A 21,280-nucleotide genomic window follows, 5' to 3' on the forward strand; every position below is an offset into this window, starting at 1 on the left:
CACACACAAAAGAGCTGCTTTCGTTCCATGCTGTTATTTCAACTCACAATCAGGAATATTCAGACTTATCTACACTATCCTGTGTTGTCTATCATTATTCACACATTTTCAGTCAACTGTTGCTTAGTTTTTCTTTCAGTTGAATTCAGTCAGAGATCTATTGATTTTTTTTTTTTTAATCTTTATCTTGCTGAAGATGAAGGGGTCTTCATCAACGGGTCTGCACTGGTACTGCAGGTTTTTATTTTTTATTTTTTTTAGTTTTTAAAAAAAATCTTACTCCAAGTTTTTTATGGTTTTAGTTTGAGTTACAATAACCCTGTTATGAGCTCATTTTTATTCAGTGTGTAAGGGGGTCTCTGCTCCACAGTGTTGCCAGACGTTCAAATTTGTAAGATAATTTTGACCTCTGTATGATGTATGACAATTATGAAAAAAAAAAAAAAATCTCATAGTGATAATTTCAGAATTTCGTGACACTTCAAATGATGGTCATTGTAATCATAGGGCTTCTATGCCTACTCACTGATCGTGCACACCTCAGAGTGTTTTAAGAATGCGGTAGGGGGTGTCCTTTTAAGCCAATGAGATATATGTTGCGGTCCTTGATGGCATCAAATCTATTCCCCCGTCAACATCTCGCAACACACAGGCTTCCGATGACAGCGACTCGGAGGAGAGGAGTTTGGACCTTCCCACTAAGGTATGCCTAGTTATTTATCTATTGTGATAATTTTAAGATCTTGTCAAAATTTGGTCTAGATAAATAGCTGTTTTCTGTAGCTGCATTTGACTCGTGTACGATCATTTTCTTTCAAATATGATATTTTTTGAGCTTCTGGTACTATTTAGACATTTCTACAATCTACAATCTGGCAACACTGCTGCTCCACCTCTTGGCCTAAAAAAAGTTTGAAGACTCATAAAGACATCCATTTGGTGTTGTATTTCTCCATTAAAGGGGTCATCGGATTCAAAATTCAATTTTCAAGTTGTTTGAACATAAATGTGTGTTGGAAGTGTGTGTACACATCCATCCTATAATTATAAAAATCCACCCAGTGTTTTTTTTTTTAAAATCCCTTTTTTAGAATCCCCTTTCTCAAAAGGGGATTCTAAAAAAGAACATCTCTGTTCTGAGATTCCTGTTCGAATTACGTAGTTCTGTACAGGCCGCTCCCACGATAGTTGATTGACAAGCGATTGAGGTGTTTTGTTGTTGAATGTAATAATGACTATACTCCTGACATCTGAGCTGCTGAAGATGCAGAGGATTAACACTACTTTCACTTTGAACTGAATGCGCCGAACCCCAATCTGCCTAAATGCGTTTATGTTAGCGCAAATCATTCGTGATCCAGCCTCACCTACAGATGAAGTGAGTTTAAGGGTTTTTTATGAATCTTTGCAAATCACCTTTCCTAATAACGTGCTAGTCAGTCAGTTTCGTGGCTAAAGTAAACAGTACTGCTCGTCATCCCACGGAAGAGAGAGGCAGGGTCATTAGCATTTAAAGCAACATGGACTAAAAAACGGCTTGCTGAAAACAGCTGATTTTGACAGGGTAAAAATCGTGTTTTTTACACTACCATTGAGAAATTGTAGCCAAAGTATGTTATAGACTTTTAATTAAGACCCTAAAGAATCATATCAACTTGTGCAAAATGGGCAACCTTGTAGCCTGGCGGACCCTTAACAATAGAAACATAAGTTTGTTTGTAAGTATTTTGCACTGCTTATAATACTAATAGCAATTATAATTAAATCAGTTTCACAAGAAGTATTAGTTAAGCTCATTTGTTAAAGCAGCATGCAGTAAACCTGTGCGGTTCTAAAACATCTGGAGCTCACTTCTGCCCTTTGAACACAAGGCTCTCCAGATGTAGGGCTGAATGGGAAAGTTAACAATGGCTCTGTCCACCAGGTTTAATACTTCTATGGCAGTGTGTCTGCGCACTGAGCAGAATATTCTATTATGTTTGCACAATAGATCTGAGACCTGTGAGCTTAACCTGGTCTGCAGCCTGTAGCTTGAGAGATGAAGAGCTGAAAGTGTCTCAATTACTTATTTGTAGGGTGCAGCTTGTTTTTCTTTCAGATTTTTCTGTCATCCTCCTTGTGAATCACTGCATGGTCTATTATCGAAGCAGTGTTTGCGTAGTTGGCTGTCTTTGATGTATTGGGATGGCAGACCATTGAAAACATCACTATCTATCACAGTTAGAGATTGAGTGGAGAAGGGGGAGAAAGAGAAAAACTCAAAAGATGTTGGTCACCATAGAAACGCTTCCTCCTTTTTATTGGTTTGTCTTTTGTTGCTGTAGTAGCTCATTTTCATTTTCGACTGTTGTGCTGAGGATAATAACATGCCCAGACCGTTTCAAAGGTTACTGACTTGCAGTCTTTTTATCTTTTCATCAGATTATTTCCCTACGGTTCACATGCATTGGTGATCCTTTGAATTAGCAAACGTACTGGTGGAATCTTTAGCGCTTTGAATTAAAGTTTGCGGTAACATGATACCGTTAACTAGATTTTAGTGGTGTTTGTTTGTGCAAAATTTTATTTTCATGTTGACTAACATACTAAAGCACATTAAAGTAATTGATTACAGAGTTGGGGGTAACACATTAGTCTACAAGTAATGCGAGTTATGTAATCAGATTACTTTTTTAAAGTAACTAGTAAAGTATCGCATTACTTTTTAATTTAGAAGGAAATATCTGAGTTTGTTACTTTTTAAAATGATACAAACCTGATATAATTAAATATGTTAAATAAGACAAATATAATTTATATAGGCTATGTAATCCCATTTTATTAACCAAATGTCTTTGCTACTGACCTTCGATGATCTATTTCAACCAGTGTTGGGAAGGTTACTTTGGAAATGTAATAAATTACAGATTACAATTTACCCTATTTAAAAAGTAATAAGAAGTGTAACTTTTCAGTTACTTTATTAAAGTAATGTAATTGATTACATTTGATTACTTTTCTAATGTTTTTAACTGTTAATCATTTTTAAAACGTATACCAGGTTAACCTTACAGTAGTACTCAACATTGACTCACTCAACACTTTCAGACTTTCAAAATCCTTTATCACTTGTATTAAGATTATAATAATTTATTTGTAAAGCACAGCCACAAGCCACCACAAAATCAGACTTACTTTGAGATCATTCTGAGGTTAAATAAAGATTAAAAACCATAACAAGAAATAAGTTTAATAGCTATGATGATGTTTTTTAAATCAAATCTTTGCATAGTTATGACAGGAAACACTGGGATCTAACAATGGCCTAGAAAAAAATAAGTCAATCTTAAAAAATAAAGCAAATACATTAATCCAAAATAGGAAATAAAACAGTTATTGAATAAGCATGTGTCCTATTCTGTGTCCTAAACTCGTGAAAAAACGCAATTTGTGCAAAAAAAATGCAATTTATGAAAGCAATCAGTTAAATTTGTATGTGGGTGTGTGTGTGTGAATAAAATTCAGATGTAACCCCCTTTGTAATTCTTAACATTTTCATAAGTAACTTTTAATTACACATTTTTTTCTCAGTAACTGTAACTGATTACAATTACATTTATTTTGTAACTAAATTACATAATTCCGTTACTTGTAACTAGTTTCCCTCCAACACTGATTTCAACCAAAGTAAGCAAAAATTAAATTTTTGCTATTGCTGAATAGTGTTAAACTTTTTTCTCCTGTGTCATGTTCTTTATGCAATTTGTTTGAGCTGTGCCCTCTACTGTACAGACATGAATTTACATTTCAGCCTACGAGTATTCATTTTACTTTTGGTGTGAAAGGGCTTTTACATTTGTAAAAATAACTTTTTAAAATTAAAAACAAACAAGCAGGCCCTGCCCACAGTTTAAAAGTAACTCAAAAGTAACATAATGCATTACTTTCCATAAAAAGTAACTTCCCCAACACTGACTGATTACATTTTTATACATAGTGTACATATGAAGATTAACTTAAGTCCTACTTATGTGGGTCAAACATTACATTTTCATTTAATTGTAAATAACATGCAATTGTATCCAAAAACATTACATTCTGTACTTAAGCACATTACTTCCATTATTCATCTATAGCACAAACACTAATATTTGTAGGTTTGTACAGATCATTAAACTCATGTTTGAGCAATAGTTTTTTCTTGGAAAACATAATGAGATTTTCACACTATATTCATTCACCTGAACAACAAGTTCATTGCAAATATTTTGTTTACCCAATAATGTGTCTTTGCGTCCAAATGTTTAATTAATCTTCAAATAATCACTCCATTGTGAAGACACTTTGTTGACAAATTAGCACACAATATCAATAGTATCCCAATCTCCATCACCAAGATAATACTGATTGTCCTTTCATGGTGTATAATACAACCACCAGTCCAGACTTTGTTTATTAATGCAACATTACATGTTACATGAATTTATACAAAATTGTATTGTTTTAGTCACATGAATGAGATTTTCTCTCACCTGACACATTTTGGCACTTTCTTCTCTGAACTTTTAGTTTTGTTCCTTATTTGCTTCAGGACAATAAATATACTGGATTCTTGGTTCTGTAATGAACAAACTACATTACAACATCCATATTATTATCCATATATAAAACCTTTTGTTTGTGCAGACAAAGTTTTTTTTTTTTTTTTTGGATATAAAGACAATGTAGTCTAGCACACTTAATGAGCACAAAACATTAAAGGCTTAAAAAGTTTTTTTAAAACATTTAATTAGCAAAAGGTTTTAATATTTCCTATGGTATTTCTAGGCCATGTGTTTTTTTTTGTTTTTTGTTTTTTAATATTTTATCTGTTTTGATGTAAATATATCTTCAGTGACATCTTTTATAAACACATGCATTTTACACATTTTAATCCAACAGTCTGAAAGGCATAAGCTCTTATTCACTTTTAAAGCTGAAGCATTTGCTTTTTTGATAGCTGGGTATCTGAATGTTTCTGCTGCAGTATTTTTAGGGACCATTTCTCTGTAATGAGGCCAGCATCCAGTTTCATTTCTATCCAAATCACAGACAGCATGGTGAAATCTTGTGGATACATCCAACAGCATTCTCACACGGCTTGTACATCCAAGAAAGACCATCTGTGTCCTTCTAAAACAAGATGCATGTGGTGGAACCTTACAGATGGTAGAGTTTCATTCAGGACCGATGTGAACACTTTCTTTTTCCTCAAGTTTGCAACCCAATTGTTCTGCTAGCCACGGTAGTCTTTTAACTTGATGTACTCTTTTTCTGTCAGAGAACCACACTAGCTGTTGCACAGTTGTTAGCAGGAATCCCGATGCCAATCCGTCGATGGCAGGTGAACATCTTGCGCAGTTCCGCCCTGAAACGATCGTGCAGCCATGCATATAAAAACGGGTTACAACAAGACGAACTCATTCCACACAAATGACACAACAGCTGGATCAGCAGGAAGTAGCGCTTGTCGATCAGGTCTATATCAATGTCCCTAAGAACATTGAAGACGCTTATCGGCAGCCAGCAGATCCCAAAAGCAGCAACCACCAAGGACACCAGGCGAAACGTCTTGCGTTTCCGAGCACGCTGGGCTTCCGCTTGGCTTTGGGTGCGATGACCTGGCACCACGCAATTGCGAAGCTTCACCGAAATGCACAAGTAGGAGATGCAAAGAGCTGACAGAGGAAGAACATAGGTGATGAAGAGCGTGCTGTAAGCGTAGGCTAGCCGCTCTTTCTCCTGACCCATCCAGAACTCCTCGCAGATTGTGAAACCTTCATCTTTGAACTCCACGTGGTATGTGTGGGCTACAGCAGGAGCCACCAGACCACACGACAGAATCCAGATCCCGGAGAGAAGATAAGTGCAGGCCAGGACTGAGATGCGCTTCTTCAGTGGATGAACAGTAGCATAGTATCTAGAAGGAAAAATGACAGTTTTCGGGAAGTTACAGCAGTGATCTCACATCTGTATCTGATGCAGAAGTTTTTAGTTCTATATATTAATTTATTAAAAAGTGCATTAAAAATGTAAACAAATTTAAACATTTATTTATTATTTCATTTGATGGAATTAATTATTTAATCAACATGGACTGACTCACACAGAGGCGCGCTGTGGATGGGGTGTTGCTAAAAATTAAACAAATGTTTATTGACATATTGTTCTCTCTTAATATGTGTGTGAGTGTAAATGTCTGCAGCATCATGTACAGTATATCTAAAGGATTGAAGGTTGTCGGCTAAAAGAAGAGCATATTGATGCAGTTCACTTGGTCTGCTATTTTATTCCAACCGTTACTCCTGACCGGACTCTTCCGTAAATATTTAGTTTATGCAAGTGTAATGGTGCAATATTTACAATATTTATTGTAAAAGAAATATGTAAAGTATTTTGTACTGCATAAATTGGAACTTAGTGCCTATTTATATCAAAACTAGGCTATCATTAGTTGTATAATGTACAGCTGGTGCAACCAGTCCCAGGGGCCAGGGTAACTAGGAGCATGAAATTGTCCAACAATGACTTCCTGTTTCACATGAATATAAATATGAGGAACACAAAAGCCAAATTCTCATCAAACATCACAAAGATTAAAACCAAAGAATATAGTTCTGATGTGCAAAACATTTGTTGAGCCTCACAAAATAGGAAGTGGCTGTAAGGAAAGAGGTAAAGCAATGAAAATCCCCAAGTTCCAAATCAACTAAAGATATTACAAATCTGCCTGAAAGAGTATGTTTCTATATCATCCTAATGCATGGTGATAAGGAGAGTTTAAGTGGCCAAAGACTCTCCAAGGATCAAAGCTGAGAACTGTAGAGATTAGTTTAGTCTCTCGGTCAGAAAGCTTAAAAAAAAATCAAACAGCCTCTACATCACAATGTTGTTCTGGGGGGTTTCAAGAAAAATCCTCCTTGTTTATCCAAATACAAACTCCAGCATATTCAGTTGTCAGACCCGAATTGAAATCCAAACGGGACTGGCTTTTATGGTCAAATGAAACTAAAAAATTGCTTTTTGGCAGCAAAAACACCAGGCTGATTTGGTGAAAACAGGGATAAAAAGTACCCCAATGCCCATGATTAAATATACTGCTGGATCTTCCATGTTGTGGGCCTATTTTTCTGCCAGAGATACCTGGATATCTTGTTCAGATACATGGCATCATGGATTCTATTAAATAACAAAAATCTAAACCTGACTGCCTCCACTAGAAATCTTATAATGGGCTGTGATTGGGTCTTCCATCAAGACAATGATCCAAAACAAACATCAAAAAAAAAAACAGAAAAATGTGTCACTGAGTACAAAATGAAGCTTCTGCCATGGCCGACCTAGTTCCCTGACCTGAACCCTATAGAAAATGAATGGGGTGAACTGAAGAGAAGCACCACAAACATGGAGCTGGGAAACCAAAGGATCTGGAGAGATTCTTTATGAAGATCACTCTGGTGTTCTCCAAACTCACCAGGCATTATAGGAGAAAACTCTGTTTTGAGCTGTTATCTTGGGAAAAGGACATTGTAATAATTGGGTGCCAATAATTGTGGCCAACATGAACTAGATAATTTTTTTTTTTTTTTTTATGAGCCCCCCCCCCCCCCACACACACACACTTTCCCTTTTTTTACTTCAATGAAAGGTTAGAATTTTTTTTGAATGAAAGATCAAAAGGATAAACAATGCAGATTTATTTTCATAGCCACCTTTGCTCATATTTAAAAAGTGTGCCAATATTAGAGGAGGGCACTGTATCCCTTTTAAACACTTTATGTGTCAAGGAGGTGATACAAATTAATAAAGACAAATATTAAAAGGAGGAAATGCTTAAAAAGAAAACCTTTCCAAGTAGTTTGGCATGGTAGCAAAAAACAAAACAAAAAAAACCCCCACAAAAAAACAAACAAAAACCCTTTATTAAACCTTGATACAGACCTTAATGTGTGTGTTAAGTGTGTACGTCGATAAGCCTTTTAAAATATCAGATAATTAATTTGACCTTTTTATGACATGGCAAGATTAGTCCACGTAAAATGCCATGTGGGGCGACTCTATTGCTGAGACTCACAAAGAACAGATTTTTCAATTATGAGAGAGTCGAGTCCTAGAAGCAGCCGAGTCCTTAGCCATCTTCAAGAAATAGCTAAAAACACTAACTCTAGCACCTTCTATTCTAATTCTGTTTTATCTATATGTCTTCTTTGTATTTATTGACCTATTATTGTGGCCGTTGTCCCCACATGCATCAAAGCTACCACCATCATTCCAGTCCCGAAGAAGTCATCTCCATCCTGCTTCAATGACTACCGTCCAATAGCACTCACTCCTATTCTCATGAAGTGATTCGAACGGCTAGTCATGCCCCACATCAAGCCCCCCCCCCCGGACCCCTTCCAGTTTGCATATAGGTCCAACCGCTCGACCGATGATGCCATCACCACTGCCCTGCACCCAGCCCTCACACATCTGGACAAAAAAGACACATATGTCAGGATGCTGTTCATAGACTTCAGTTCAGCATTCAACACAATCATCCCTCAACAGCTCACTCACAAACTGGTCCAGCTGGGGCTCAACACCTCTCTGTGCAACTGGCTGTTGGACTTCCTGACCGGGAGACCTCAGGCAGTACGGGTTGGCATTAACACATCCAGAACCATCACACTGAACACTGGGGCACCCCAAGGATGTGTGCTGAGCCCCCTCCTCTTCACTCTGCCGACCCACGACTGCACACCGTCACACAACTCCAACCTTTTCATTAAGTTTGCGGATGACACGACTGTGGTGGGTCTCATTAGCAACAGAGATGAGACAAACTACAGGAGCAAGGTGAGCCGCCTGGCCGGGTGGTGCAGTGACAACAATCTCTCTCTGAATGTGGAGAAGACGAAGGAGATTGTTGTTGACTTCAGGAGAGTACACACTCAGCATGCCCCTCTGACCATCAACGGTGCGACTGTGGAGAGAGTGAGCAGCACCAAGTTCCTGGGTGTGCATATCACAGAGGACCTCTCCTGGACTAACAACACTGTAGCACTGGCCAAGAAAGCACAGCAGCGTCTCTACTTCCTCCGCAAACTTAGAAGAGCCAGAGCCCCGGCCCCCATCATGTGCACCTTCTACAGAGGCACCATCGAGAGCATCCTAACTAGCTGCATCACTGTGTGGTATGGCGCTTGCAACGAATCCTGCCGCAAGTCACTTCAACGCATAGTGAGAGCAGCTGAGAAGATCATTGGTGTCTCTCTCAACCTCCCTCCAGGACATCTACAGCACCCATCTCACCCGCAAAGCCCTCCGCATTGCAGGTGATCCCACCCACCCGACACACAGCTTCTTCAGTCTGCTGCCATCAGGGAGGAGACAGTGGAGTCTCCAGGCGAGGACCAACAGACTGAAGGACAGCTTCATACATCAGGCTGTCAGAAAGCTGAACTCCCTCCTGTCCTTGCCCACCCTCCCCTCTTTTACCCCATGCAACACTGAACTTTGATACTACGACACCCCCCCCCCCCCCGCTCCCCACATCCCCAGGACCATCCACCCACTTCTAAAACACTATCAGTTGAAGTTCACATTTTTTTGTACAAAATGTACTTGTTACAATAGAAACTTATTTTCCAAAAAAAACAAAACCATATGAAACCAACATACTGTTTTATATCATACTATTTCGGGGCAAGTATTGCAAGCTAGATTTTTAAAAGAAGCTACTCTTGTACATCATTGATCCAAGGAACACCAGCTGACTAGTGACCCCAATTTGAGTTTGAGAGCTTTGTGTTAAGATATAAAGTCAACATAACAAAATGAAGCAAATACAAGATTTAGCATGCTGATTTTGCATGGGCTGTAAGCAACGGGATAAAAACAAGACCTCTACGAACTCTTTTTATTCAATTTAAGGTAAGCAGGACCTGTTGAATATTTTGCTGTAAAAGCTCACTCTTCAATGGACACACATTTCCTCACCTCCGATCCAGCCTGGATGAATGGGTCAGCATCCAAACCCCAAGATAATATCAAGGGCTTTTAAAGACATTCATGTAGGCTTCACTACATGTAAAAGCACAGAAGATGAACCACCAGACCATGTACAGGAGATGACGGCCTAGTCTGCGCAAAAAAAAAAAAGGCTTCACTGTAAGGTAAATGGATTCTTAATGTACCTATTATACTGCAAACCAACAATTTTTCATTTTCCGTGACTATCGTGCAGCACCATCATCCATCACTGACTCACATGCCTATGCAGGGAGGAAAGCGTGAAGGTTAAAGGATGTACAAAGCCACAGAGTCAAAGAGAAGATCCACTATGAATTTCTTTTTTTTTTTTAGAATTGGGAATAAGAAGTCCTGGTTTATTTTAGGTGTCCTTGGTATTTCACATATTGCAGCATGTTGATGTTAATTTAGCCTTCCAGCTTTCTATGTCTATAGAATGTGTTTCTATACAGCTGTGTGTCACTTATAATATGATGCATTCTCATGACCTTTTTTGCGTACCACAAGACAAAATTTCTATTTAAAAATGAACACTTCATGGCAGCGCTTACATACTCTTCTGGCACCCTGAAAAAGAGCCATTTAGATTACTGCTTCATTTAAATTGAACCGTCAATCATCAAAATGGCTGAAACAATGTGTCTTTTTATACAAAAGAAGTCTAACAGAGTTCAACCATGGACATATGACAGGACAATTCTGTCATTTGTTTTTAGTTTTTTGAAAGTCATTAAAATTCTCATCTGTGTCAGTATTGTGCCATCAGTATTGTGCATTCTGTGATGCCATAATTAAAAAAAGATCATTTTAAAATTTTATTGTCTTATAATGTTCTCTGAGGTTCACTTATAATGTTAGTGTGATTTTACATAAAAAAAACAATGTAGAAGTAATAGGCTATTTTCTATCCTGTTTATTCTATCCACAGTCAAGACTCGCAAGTAAACGCCCACTGCTATGCTTGGCTAACAGTTTTGCTTGTTAAAATAACAGATGGATGCTGCTGTGACTTACTCTTAAAACAACATGGGTCATTTGGATTAAAACATATAAACACTCAATATACACTCCCCTCCAAAAGTATTGGAACAGTAAGGCCAATTCCTTTATTTTTACTGTTGACTAAAAACATTTGGGTTTGACATCAAAAGATGAATATGAGACAAGAGATCAGCTTTTCAGCTTTTATTTCCAGGCATTCATATCTGGATCTGATAAACAACTTAGAAGATTGCACCTTTTGTTTGAACCATCCACTTCTTGCCCCTGATGAACTCCTTTGTTTTTTTGGCACTATGTTTTGGGTCATTATCTTGCTGCATGATGAAGGATATCCCGATCAGTTTGGTTGCATCTTTCTGTAAATTGTCAGACAAAATATTTTTGTAGACTACTGAGTTAATTTTGCTGCTGCCGTCATGTTACATCATTAATGAAGATTAATGAGCCTGTCCCAGAAGAAGCGATGAAAGCCCAAGCCATTACATTACTTGTGTAATGTGTACTATAATGTACACCTGTGTACACTGTGTTTCAGATGAGCAAACTTTAGCCTTTCCATCACTTTGGTCCATAAAATCAGTCCATAAAACCTGAATTTTTGAGACTCCCAGAATTTTTGAGGCTCGTCTCCGATTCTTCTTGCTAATGAGTGGTTTGCATCTTCTGGTGTAGCCTCTGTACTTTTGTTCATGAAGTCTTCTGTGAACAGTAGATTGTGATACCTTCACTCCTGCCCTCTGGAGGTTGTTGCTGATGTCACTAACAGTTGTTTTAGGGTCTTTCTTTACAGCTGTCACAATGTTTCTGTCGTCAATTGCTGATGTTTTCCTTGATCAACCCGTTCGAGGTGTGTTACTTACAGTGTTGGGAGTAACACGTTACAAATTTAATGCATTACAGTAACAGATTACTTTTTGCTGTAACGCAGTAGTGTAAGGCATTACTAATCAATTTTCAGTATTTTACTCGGTACATGTTCAGTAACGCTTGCGTTACAACACACTTTTAGTCCAAAATTTATTTATTTTTTTTAATTTAATTTAAAGTGGGGCTTCGACTTTTTTATGTCCCTTCGGGCCAATATTAACGTTATATTTCAGACGCGGACCGGTCCTCGGGCCTGTTTTAGGCTTCTCCTTATCTTTATATTTTAGACATCCATCAATTATTGATGAAAAAAAAATTGCCGCGCTGGTGGAAATAACATGAGTCCGTGCTACCGTGACTGTCAAGAGAGGCTTGACGGTGTTTAGGGTCCCGCAGCAGCAGCAAGCCATCAGCACAGCTGAAGAGTTCTGCATTCCAATACATGCAATAAAGCAAAAGTAATTACCATGAATGTGTCCAGGGGAAATAGTAAGGATTTGCCATCTCCTCGTTAGACGCGCCTTTAGAGAGAAGTGCATATTCACGGATAACGATTATATTAAATAGTTTTTGTTTTTATTTATTTTGTAGAACATGTATTTAAATTAGTAGTAATTTAAAGCTTTCTATAGATATATTTATCATGTCTGTGAGGCATGTATTTGCTGACTTTCGGTTCATTTTTGTGAAGCGCTCCTATTCAAGATAAAAGCACAACGTTTTGTTGACATTGTGAGTGCACACAAATAAAAGTAGACCCTTTACAGTTCCGAATGATGTATTACTCTTACCTTTATGAATTATATGTACCTCTAGTACATTTTGTCATTTTAGAATGTTAAGTTCTACTTCTGTACTTATTTTGGTGAAAGTAACTCAAAAGTAATACAGCAGTCATGTAACGCATTACAATTCTGAGACAGTAATATTGTAAGGTAAGGAATTACTTTTAAATAACAGTAACAAGTAATCTATAATATATTACAGTTTGGAAGTAACTTGCACAACACTAGTTACTTAGTACACCAGTGGTTTCTTTCTCCCTCAGGAGATTCCAAATGGTTGTACTTGCTATTGCCAGTATTTGTGCAATGGTTTGATTGATTTTTCATCTTCTCTCAGCTTCACAATTGCTCGTTTTTCACCCATAGACACCTCTCTGGTTTTCATGTTGGTTACACATCTAACTAACTATAAATGCAGTCTGCACGGATCTGAAACTGAGCGCAGATTAATAGTGTCCTATTAATTCAATTAATAGGACACACCAGGGCAACAAAACACACCTGTCAGTCACATGTTCCAATACTTTTGGTAACATGAAAAATGGGTGGGTTCAAACAAAAGGTGCTATCTTCTAAGTTGTGTATCAGATCCAGATGAAAATACCTGTAAATAAAAGCTGAAATGTTAATCTCTCATCTCATATTCATCTTTTGATGTCAAACCCAAATATTTTTAGTCTACAGGAAAAATAAAGGAATTGGCCTTACTATTCCAATACTTTTGGAGGGGAGTGTATATATAAAGCGGTCTGGAACAGACAATGCAATAGTTTGTTTGTTTGTTTTATTTGGATCCCCATTAGCTTCAGCATAAGCTAAAAGCTATTCTTCCTGGGGTCCTACAATCTACCATGTGACAATACAATTTATAACATCACATTACACACCATACGCACATTACACAACATTTGAGAATACATATTATACAGTTAACGCCATTAATCACACACAAAATAAAATAATCATAACCATAAATACAAATCAAATGTCGCTACTCCGAATAGATCTATATCAAAAAATAAAATAAGAACCCTCTAACAGTATCTCCTTAAATTAAATTAATATTAACTATTTAATTTCTTTGAAGGTAATATTTCTTAAGTGATATTTTAAAACCATACCGAGTATTTTGTTGTTTGATAATATTTGGGAGAGAGTTCCATTCACACATCGCTCTATACCTGACTGAACGTTGAATTGATTTCGTTTTCACTATAGGTAAAATAAAACTACCTCCTACTGCATGCCTCGTTGGATGTGTATCAATACTAAAGGATAGTTTTGTATATAAAGTAAAAGGTGTTTTATTTGTTATAACATTATATAAAAATACCATAAGTGAATACACCAATCTATTTTTAACTTTAAACCATGAAAGGCTTTCATGCATTTTATCAACATTTGATCTAAACCCACATGAGAGAGCCACACGCGCAGCTTTATTCTGAATCACTTGTAGTTTTTTTATATTAGTTAATGAAGTATTGGACCAAACCACAGAGCAGTAATCAAGGTGTGAAAAAAACAAAGCATGAAATACTTGTTTAACTATCTGTGGTGTAAAATATTTTGCACACCTTTTAATAACAAACAAGGTGTTGCCCATTTTAGTTAACAGTTTCTGAACATGTCTGTCCCAACACAATCTATTATCAATCATCACTCCCAAAAGTTTAGCCTCTTCTCTTTGCTCAACAAAATTTTGCTCTATGCGGAGTTCAAGTTTAGGTTTGGAAAGTAAAAAAAAAGGAGTTCCAACCACTAAACAGGTAGTTTTAGATACATTAAGAATCAGTTTGTTACTTTTTATCCAGTCCACCACTAACTGTAACTCTCTTTGTAATCTTATATTCAAATCACTAATATCAGTTCCTGCTAAATATATAGTGGAATCATCAGCAAACATTGAAATGCTTGCCTTATCTAAAACAGATGGAAGGTCATTGGTAAAGATTGTGTAGAGGAGCGGCCCAAGACAACTTCCTTGAGGCACGCCATGTTCCACAACCCTTACCTTTGAAAAACTTCCATTAAAGTAAACTAATTGTCTTCTGTCTGACAAATAACTTTTCATCCATAATAATGCGGTTTGTGAAAAGCCATAAACTTCCAATTTCTTTAACAGTAAGTCATGGTCAATTATATCAAATGCTGCAGTGAAATCAAGCATTACAACACCTATTATTTTCCTCTCCTCTATATCCTTGAACCAGTCATCAACCATCTGAGTCAGGGCAGTTGCTGTTGAGTGTTTTCCTCTATATGCATGCTGAAAAGTTGTAATCAAATCATTATTCATAAAATAAGACTGAATATGTTCATAAACAATTCTTTCCATTACTTTACCTAGAATTGGTAATACACTTATTGGTCTACTATTTAACCCAGAGAAAGACATTTTCTTATTTTTAGGTATTGGCACCACTTTACATATTTTCCATGCTTGCAGACATATATTATCCATAAAACACAAATTAATTATATGAGCAATAATAGGAGCAATGATTGCAACTATTGGCTTAAGCAACTTATGTTCAAGGTAGTCAACACCAGGTGGTTTGTTTTTGCAATTCATCAGAAGTAATTCCACTTTAGAACCACTGACACGCTTAAATTTAAAGCTACATGTTTTACCTTCCATCATCTTATTTATCAGTGTATTTCATAAATCTGTCTTGTATGGCTGTGTAGTATTTTTAAGTTTATTTATGAAATAATCATTAAGATGATTCGCTATATCACTTGGTTTAGTAAAAATTCACCTTCATGTTCTAAATAAGCTGGAGTTGATTCATTATTTCCTCTTAATATATTATTCAGTGTATTCCATAATAGTTTACTATCTTGTTTTATTTCTACAATTTTCTTAGTATAATACAATTTCTTTTTCTTCTTATTTACCTTGGTTACAAAATTTCTAAGTTTACAATATATTTGCCAGTCCGATTTGAATTTAGATATAATTGCTGCTTGTTTAGCTAAATCTCTCTCTTTCATCAGATCTTTTAATTCTTGATCCAACCACGGGGTGTTAACATTTCGAACCGTAAACTTTTTTATTGGTGCATGGTTTTCTACAATTGTCATTAGAGTTTGATCAAAAAGCTGAAATGCTTTCTCTGGATCCTTTTGTAGAATTACCTCTGACCAGTTGATATTTCTGACATCATCTTCATATTGTAAATGATTAAATCTTCTAAATGACCTTTTCATTATTACTTTTGGACCCGATTTATGAACTTTTGTTTTCCTTACAATTGCAATAAGATTGTGGTCACTAAAACTAACTGGCACTGATAAGCAATTTGAGCAAACTTGTAGTCTATTTATAAACATGTGGTCGATACAGGAAGCTGAAAGAGTACCATCCCTTTTTATACATATTCTAGTCGGTTTATTAATTACCTGTGATAATCCACATGCTGTTGCTGTGTTCATTAATTTAATTTTCCTAGGACAGTCAGAAGAATTCCAATCTATGTTAAAGTCACCCATTAAGTAAGTTTCCAGATTCATACTACTAACATGATCTAACATATCACATATTTTGTCCAAATATTCACTATTAGCATTTGGAGGTCTATAACAGCACCCTATGAGTATTGGCTTAAGATGTTTCAGACTAACTTTTAACCAAATTACTTCAATACCTGAATACATTAAATCTGGCATCACTTGGACAGGTATATGATGTTGAATATAAATAGCAACTCCTCCTCCATATATATTCCTATCATTCCTAAAAATGCTGTATCCATCAATCATTAAAGTTGCATCATTGAATGTAGAATCTACATGAGTTTCAGACACTGCCAATACTTGCAAATTATTTGGTTGCAGTATATCTGTTAAATCATTCCATTAAGACTGCATATATTAATATGGGCAATTTTAAGACCTTTCTTTGGTAGTTTATGTAACATATTAAGGATCTCAGGCAGTTAAATTCAGTTCAATTAATCATACCTGCATCTGATGCACTTATTTCTAGTGCGAAGTCCAATCATTAGACTACTTAATTGCCAGACAGCGTCGGTCCAATCACTTGATTGTAGTAGATGTCTCCCGATATCTGATCTTGGAAATATTTTGTGTCTCCATTAAATGTTATAATCAATGTTGCCGGATAAATCAAACCATGTTTTATTCCTGCCTGATGTAATTTCATTCTCAAATCTTTAAACTGCGCTCTTCTCTTGGACACTTCTGTTGTTAAATCCGGAAAGATTTTGACATTCATCCCTTTGAAATGTAGGACTTTTTCTTGCTTCGCTATTTGTAAAATAGCCTCTTTCGCCGCATACCTCTGCATCCTAACGATCATCGGTCTCGAACCATGTTTTGTAACAGGCCCCACTCTGTGCTCAATTTCCACTTCAGGTTTATAAGGCAGTTTATCTTTAAATACCTCACTGAAGAAGAACTCCATGAATTCGGTGGGTTTTCCTTTTTCCATATCCTTGTCGAGGCCAAATACTCGGATGTTAAATCTTCGGCTGTGACTCTCCAACTTTTCAGTTTTGTCTCTTAATTCTTTGTTTTCTTTCTGGAGAGCTTTACACACACGCTCCGCTTCATCCATTCTGTCGTGAATGCCGGACAAAGCCGACTCCACATCCACGAGTTTATCTTTACAGTCCTTCAGTCCGAGTTTTAGTACATCAAACTGAGGTTGTAATTTATTCATTGCCTCGTTTATTTCTTCCTTTATTATTACACGGATCAAGGCAGCTAATTCAGCTTTATTCACCTGCGCAGCGTCGCTTTCCATTTCACTCTCAGCTGATCCTCTCCCAGCTGGAACAGGTGAGATCACAATAGGGTTGGAGATAACCTGCGGTGCTTTTTTCTTCGGCATCCAGTAATCCTTTTCCTCGTCTTTACTGGACTGATTTTCCTTTCATCAATAGTTCATTTAGTTTCCTTTCATCAAGAGGAAACTTTGGAATCTTTTAATCGTTTTGGGAGTTCAGCGTCCTTGGTATTCCACGCGCTCACTCTCTGCAACCGGACATGACGTTTTTACCTTACCTATAGTATATGTGGTAAATAATATATAATATATAGTGGTAAAAACACCTGTATTCAAATGTATGTGTTGCAACATTACTGTTAGAGTCAGACTCAGTAATGCATCATCTTTTACTTTCAGTCTCTTTAAACAGCCTGCATCATACTGTCTTGTTTAAAAATGCACTGATGGCAGAAGGTCTGGGAACCTTGGCCGCTTTGAATGGCTAAGGCCTGCCCGAGAGGCCACATGACTGACAGGTAAAGCAACCAATCACATTTGGTTTTGTGCCACGTCATGTTAAGGGGCGTGGAAATGTCCCCACAATAACAGACCGGTGTGTAAATCTCTTGGGGTGCTTCTCAATTCTTATTTGTGCATCCTCGTTTCCTTTCCTCGCGTCTTAGCTCCACCCCTTCAGGATGCGAGGGAAGGACGCAAGGAAAAAAAGCGAGCACGAAGGAATTGAATCAAGTGAAATTATATATCCTTATTCTCTTTAGTGTCACTTCAAAGTGTCATCAATTAATGATGATTGATTTAGCTTGCACGTCGGGATTCTTGAACATTAGAGATCAGTATTTATATTGTAACAGATTTAACCTCTGCAAAATGCCACATTTGTCCATATTGTTTTTATATTATCAGTTATTATTAACAGTGGATTATTCCCAGTTATTAACTGCTTTGTATTCTTTATTAACCAATATAAGAGGCATTAATTAAAAATTTTATAGCAATAAGCCATTAAAATCAAGAGACGTAAATAAGCGTAATTAAAACTGTGCTGAAAAAGTAATTAAAAAATAAAATAAATAAAAGCACTGTCAAAACATAACCCACATTTACAATGACTTCATGCTTAATGCTCACATTTATGTATGTTTGCATTTTTTGCCATGGTTAATACTTGGTGCAGATGTGAAGGGGGAGGAGAATTTATACTTGCATCACGTTTAGTCGATAAAGGATAAACTTGTGTATCCTCGCTCATTTTTTTATGAAAAAATTATTTGATCCCCTGCTGATTTTGTACGTTTGCCCACTGACAAAGAAATGATCAGTCTATAATTTTAATGGTAGGTTTATTTGAACAGTGAGATACAAAAAACAACAAAAAAAAAATCCAGAAATAAGCATTTCAAAAAAAGTTATAAATTGATTTGCATTTTAATAAGTCAAATAAGTGATCCCCTATCAACCAGCAAGATTTCTCGCTCCCAGGTGTCTTTTATACAGGTAACGCACTGAGATTAGGAGCACTCCCTTTAAGAGAGTGCTCCTAATTTCAGCTTGTTACCTGTATAAAAGACACCTGTCCACAGAAGCAATCAATCAATCACATTCAAAACTCTCCACCATGGCCAAGACCAAAGAGCTGTCCAAGGATGTCAGAGACAAGATTTTTATTATTTTAAAGACAATGTGCCGTGAATTTTAAATATTTCACATACTTTTCAAAATTCAGAGTTTAGTTGATCCTGATAAGCACTTATTGTCACAGTTGAAAACACTATGGCTTTCCTCTTCCATGAGGCGGAGATTATCTTTCCTACTACAAGCGCATATCAGTAGGCGTGGATAAAAGAGGCAGTGATGTAGAAGCAGGCGTTGATCTTCTTCTGACGTTTTGGTAGACTGGCTTCAATATAAGCTGTTTTTAGAAAGTTTTGGTTTTTGAAATTTGCAGGATGTTTTTATAGTACATATCGTTCTTATATGTCAAATGATCAAGGGAAATTTGATTTCTTAGTTCATGACCCCTTTAAACAATAAATATTAAAATTGTTTTACTCTATGATCATACTTTTAAATATTTTATTAATTTTTATTATTTTATTATAATTATTTTATTATTTGTATGTTGGATTGTCATACAATAGTGTATCACTGTCAAGGTCTGGGAAACGAGCTATAACGCCATTTGAAAATAAATAATGAAGGCCTGGTAAAAAGGTGTCCAAGACACCTTTTTTTAATTGTTTTTTAGTTTTAATTGTTGGTAGATCAGAATATTTAAAGAAATTATCATAATTTTTGCATTCCAGTCATCATATGATCACCTATGCTCTATTCGAAGTGATCCACCTGTGGCAGTAGATTAACTTTTCTCTGAGGCATGAACCCTTTAGTTTCAAAAGATTAATTTAACTTTTGTCAACATATACAAGCAAAATAGATGAGTTTTGCTGTTCTCCTGGGTATCTCACTTTTATTTTGGAACTTTTATATCCCACAAAGTTTTGTTCTGCGCTATAATGTACATGTACTGTACTGCACAAAGATATATACTGTAAAACCTGTTTCACAGACAAATACTGAATATACTCCACTCTTTAAAAGGGGTTAGTAAGGGTCAGTAAGACTGTTTTTTGAAATAAATTAATACTTTTATTTTAGAAAATATTTTAGCAAGGATGCATTAAATTGATTTTAGCATGATTTCTGAAGGATCATGTGACACTGAAGACTGGAGTAATGATGCTGAAAATTCAGCTTTACCATCACAGGAATAAATTACATTTAAAAAATGAAAAAAAAAAAAAAAAAAAAAAATATATATATATATATATTGTACTATTTGACAATATCACAGTTTTTACTCTATTTGTTATTAAATAAATGCAGCCTTGGTGAACATAAGGTCTTTTTTTTTCTTTTCAGAATGATCTTTTCAATAATAGTACAGGATGTGATTATCCACTGAGTCAGTCTGTTACATAATCATGTTCTATAAAAGCCCCAGAATGCTAGAACAACATTGATGGAATAATGAATTAGTCACACAGTCAAAAGTCACAACACTCACATGCATCACTCACCTGTCCACCCCAATAGCTGTCAGTGTGAAAACCGACACGTACACCGTCACCGGCTGAATGAGGAACACCAAGTAGCACATAAATCTTCCAAAAACCCACCCGCGAGGGTTAAAAGCATACGCCAGGGTAAAGGGCACGCAGGTAGCACACATCAGCATGTCGGAAAACGCCAGGTTACCGATGAAGAAGTTGGTCACGTTGTGCATTTTTTTGGTGTGGCAGATGACGTAAAGCAGCAGGTAGTTCCCGAAAACTCCAACCAGGACCACGAGAGCATAGCACGGGATGATTAGGGGTTTAAAAGACTGAAGGAGCTCCACGCCAACAAACTGCGGATTGTGCTTAGTCGTGTTCATTGACTGCAGCATGACTTCGTAGATTTGGCCAGTGCTGGAATTCTCCACGGTGGCATTTTCCAGGCAATACGAGGGCACGGGATTGCTGAGCCATTCGCCACCGCTTCCATCCATCCTTACGGCTGGAAGAGGCTACTGCTTGTAGAGACCTAAAGAGTGGGTGTTTTGGCATAATAACAAGGAAAGAGATACATTTTGGTTAGCTTTCTTCAAGCTGAATTTTAAGCAATTAACAGATGGATTGAAATGTCCATGAAGAAGAAATGAGCCAGTTAAGTGTGTCCTGTGGAGGCGTGTGGTGCCAAACATGCAGTTTGCAATATATAGGTGCTAGCTAGCTTGAGGGTAGTCGTGGCCTAATGGATAGAGAGTTTGACTTGTAACCCGAAGGTCGTGGGTTTGAGT

General features: G+C 36.6%; 1 protein-coding gene across 1 annotated transcript; it reads right to left on the minus strand.

Annotated features, from left to right (window-relative positions):
- Window positions 1-5,295: 5,295 nt before the first annotated feature.
- Window positions 5,296-20,989, minus strand: LOC306849297 (prolactin-releasing peptide receptor-like; the record flags this gene model as incomplete). Its single annotated transcript, XM_079384227.1, has 2 exons — window positions 5,296-5,938; window positions 20,520-20,989. The coding sequence occupies 2 exons, from the start codon at window positions 20,987-20,989 to the stop codon at window positions 5,296-5,298; spliced, it is 1,113 nt and encodes a 370-aa protein (XP_079240353.1).
- Window positions 20,990-21,280: the final 291 nt, after the last annotated feature.

This window comes from Barbus barbus, assembly GCF_936440315.1.
Source record: "Barbus barbus genome assembly, chromosome: 29".
Classification (NCBI taxonomy): Eukaryota; Metazoa; Chordata; class Actinopteri; order Cypriniformes; family Cyprinidae; genus Barbus; species Barbus barbus.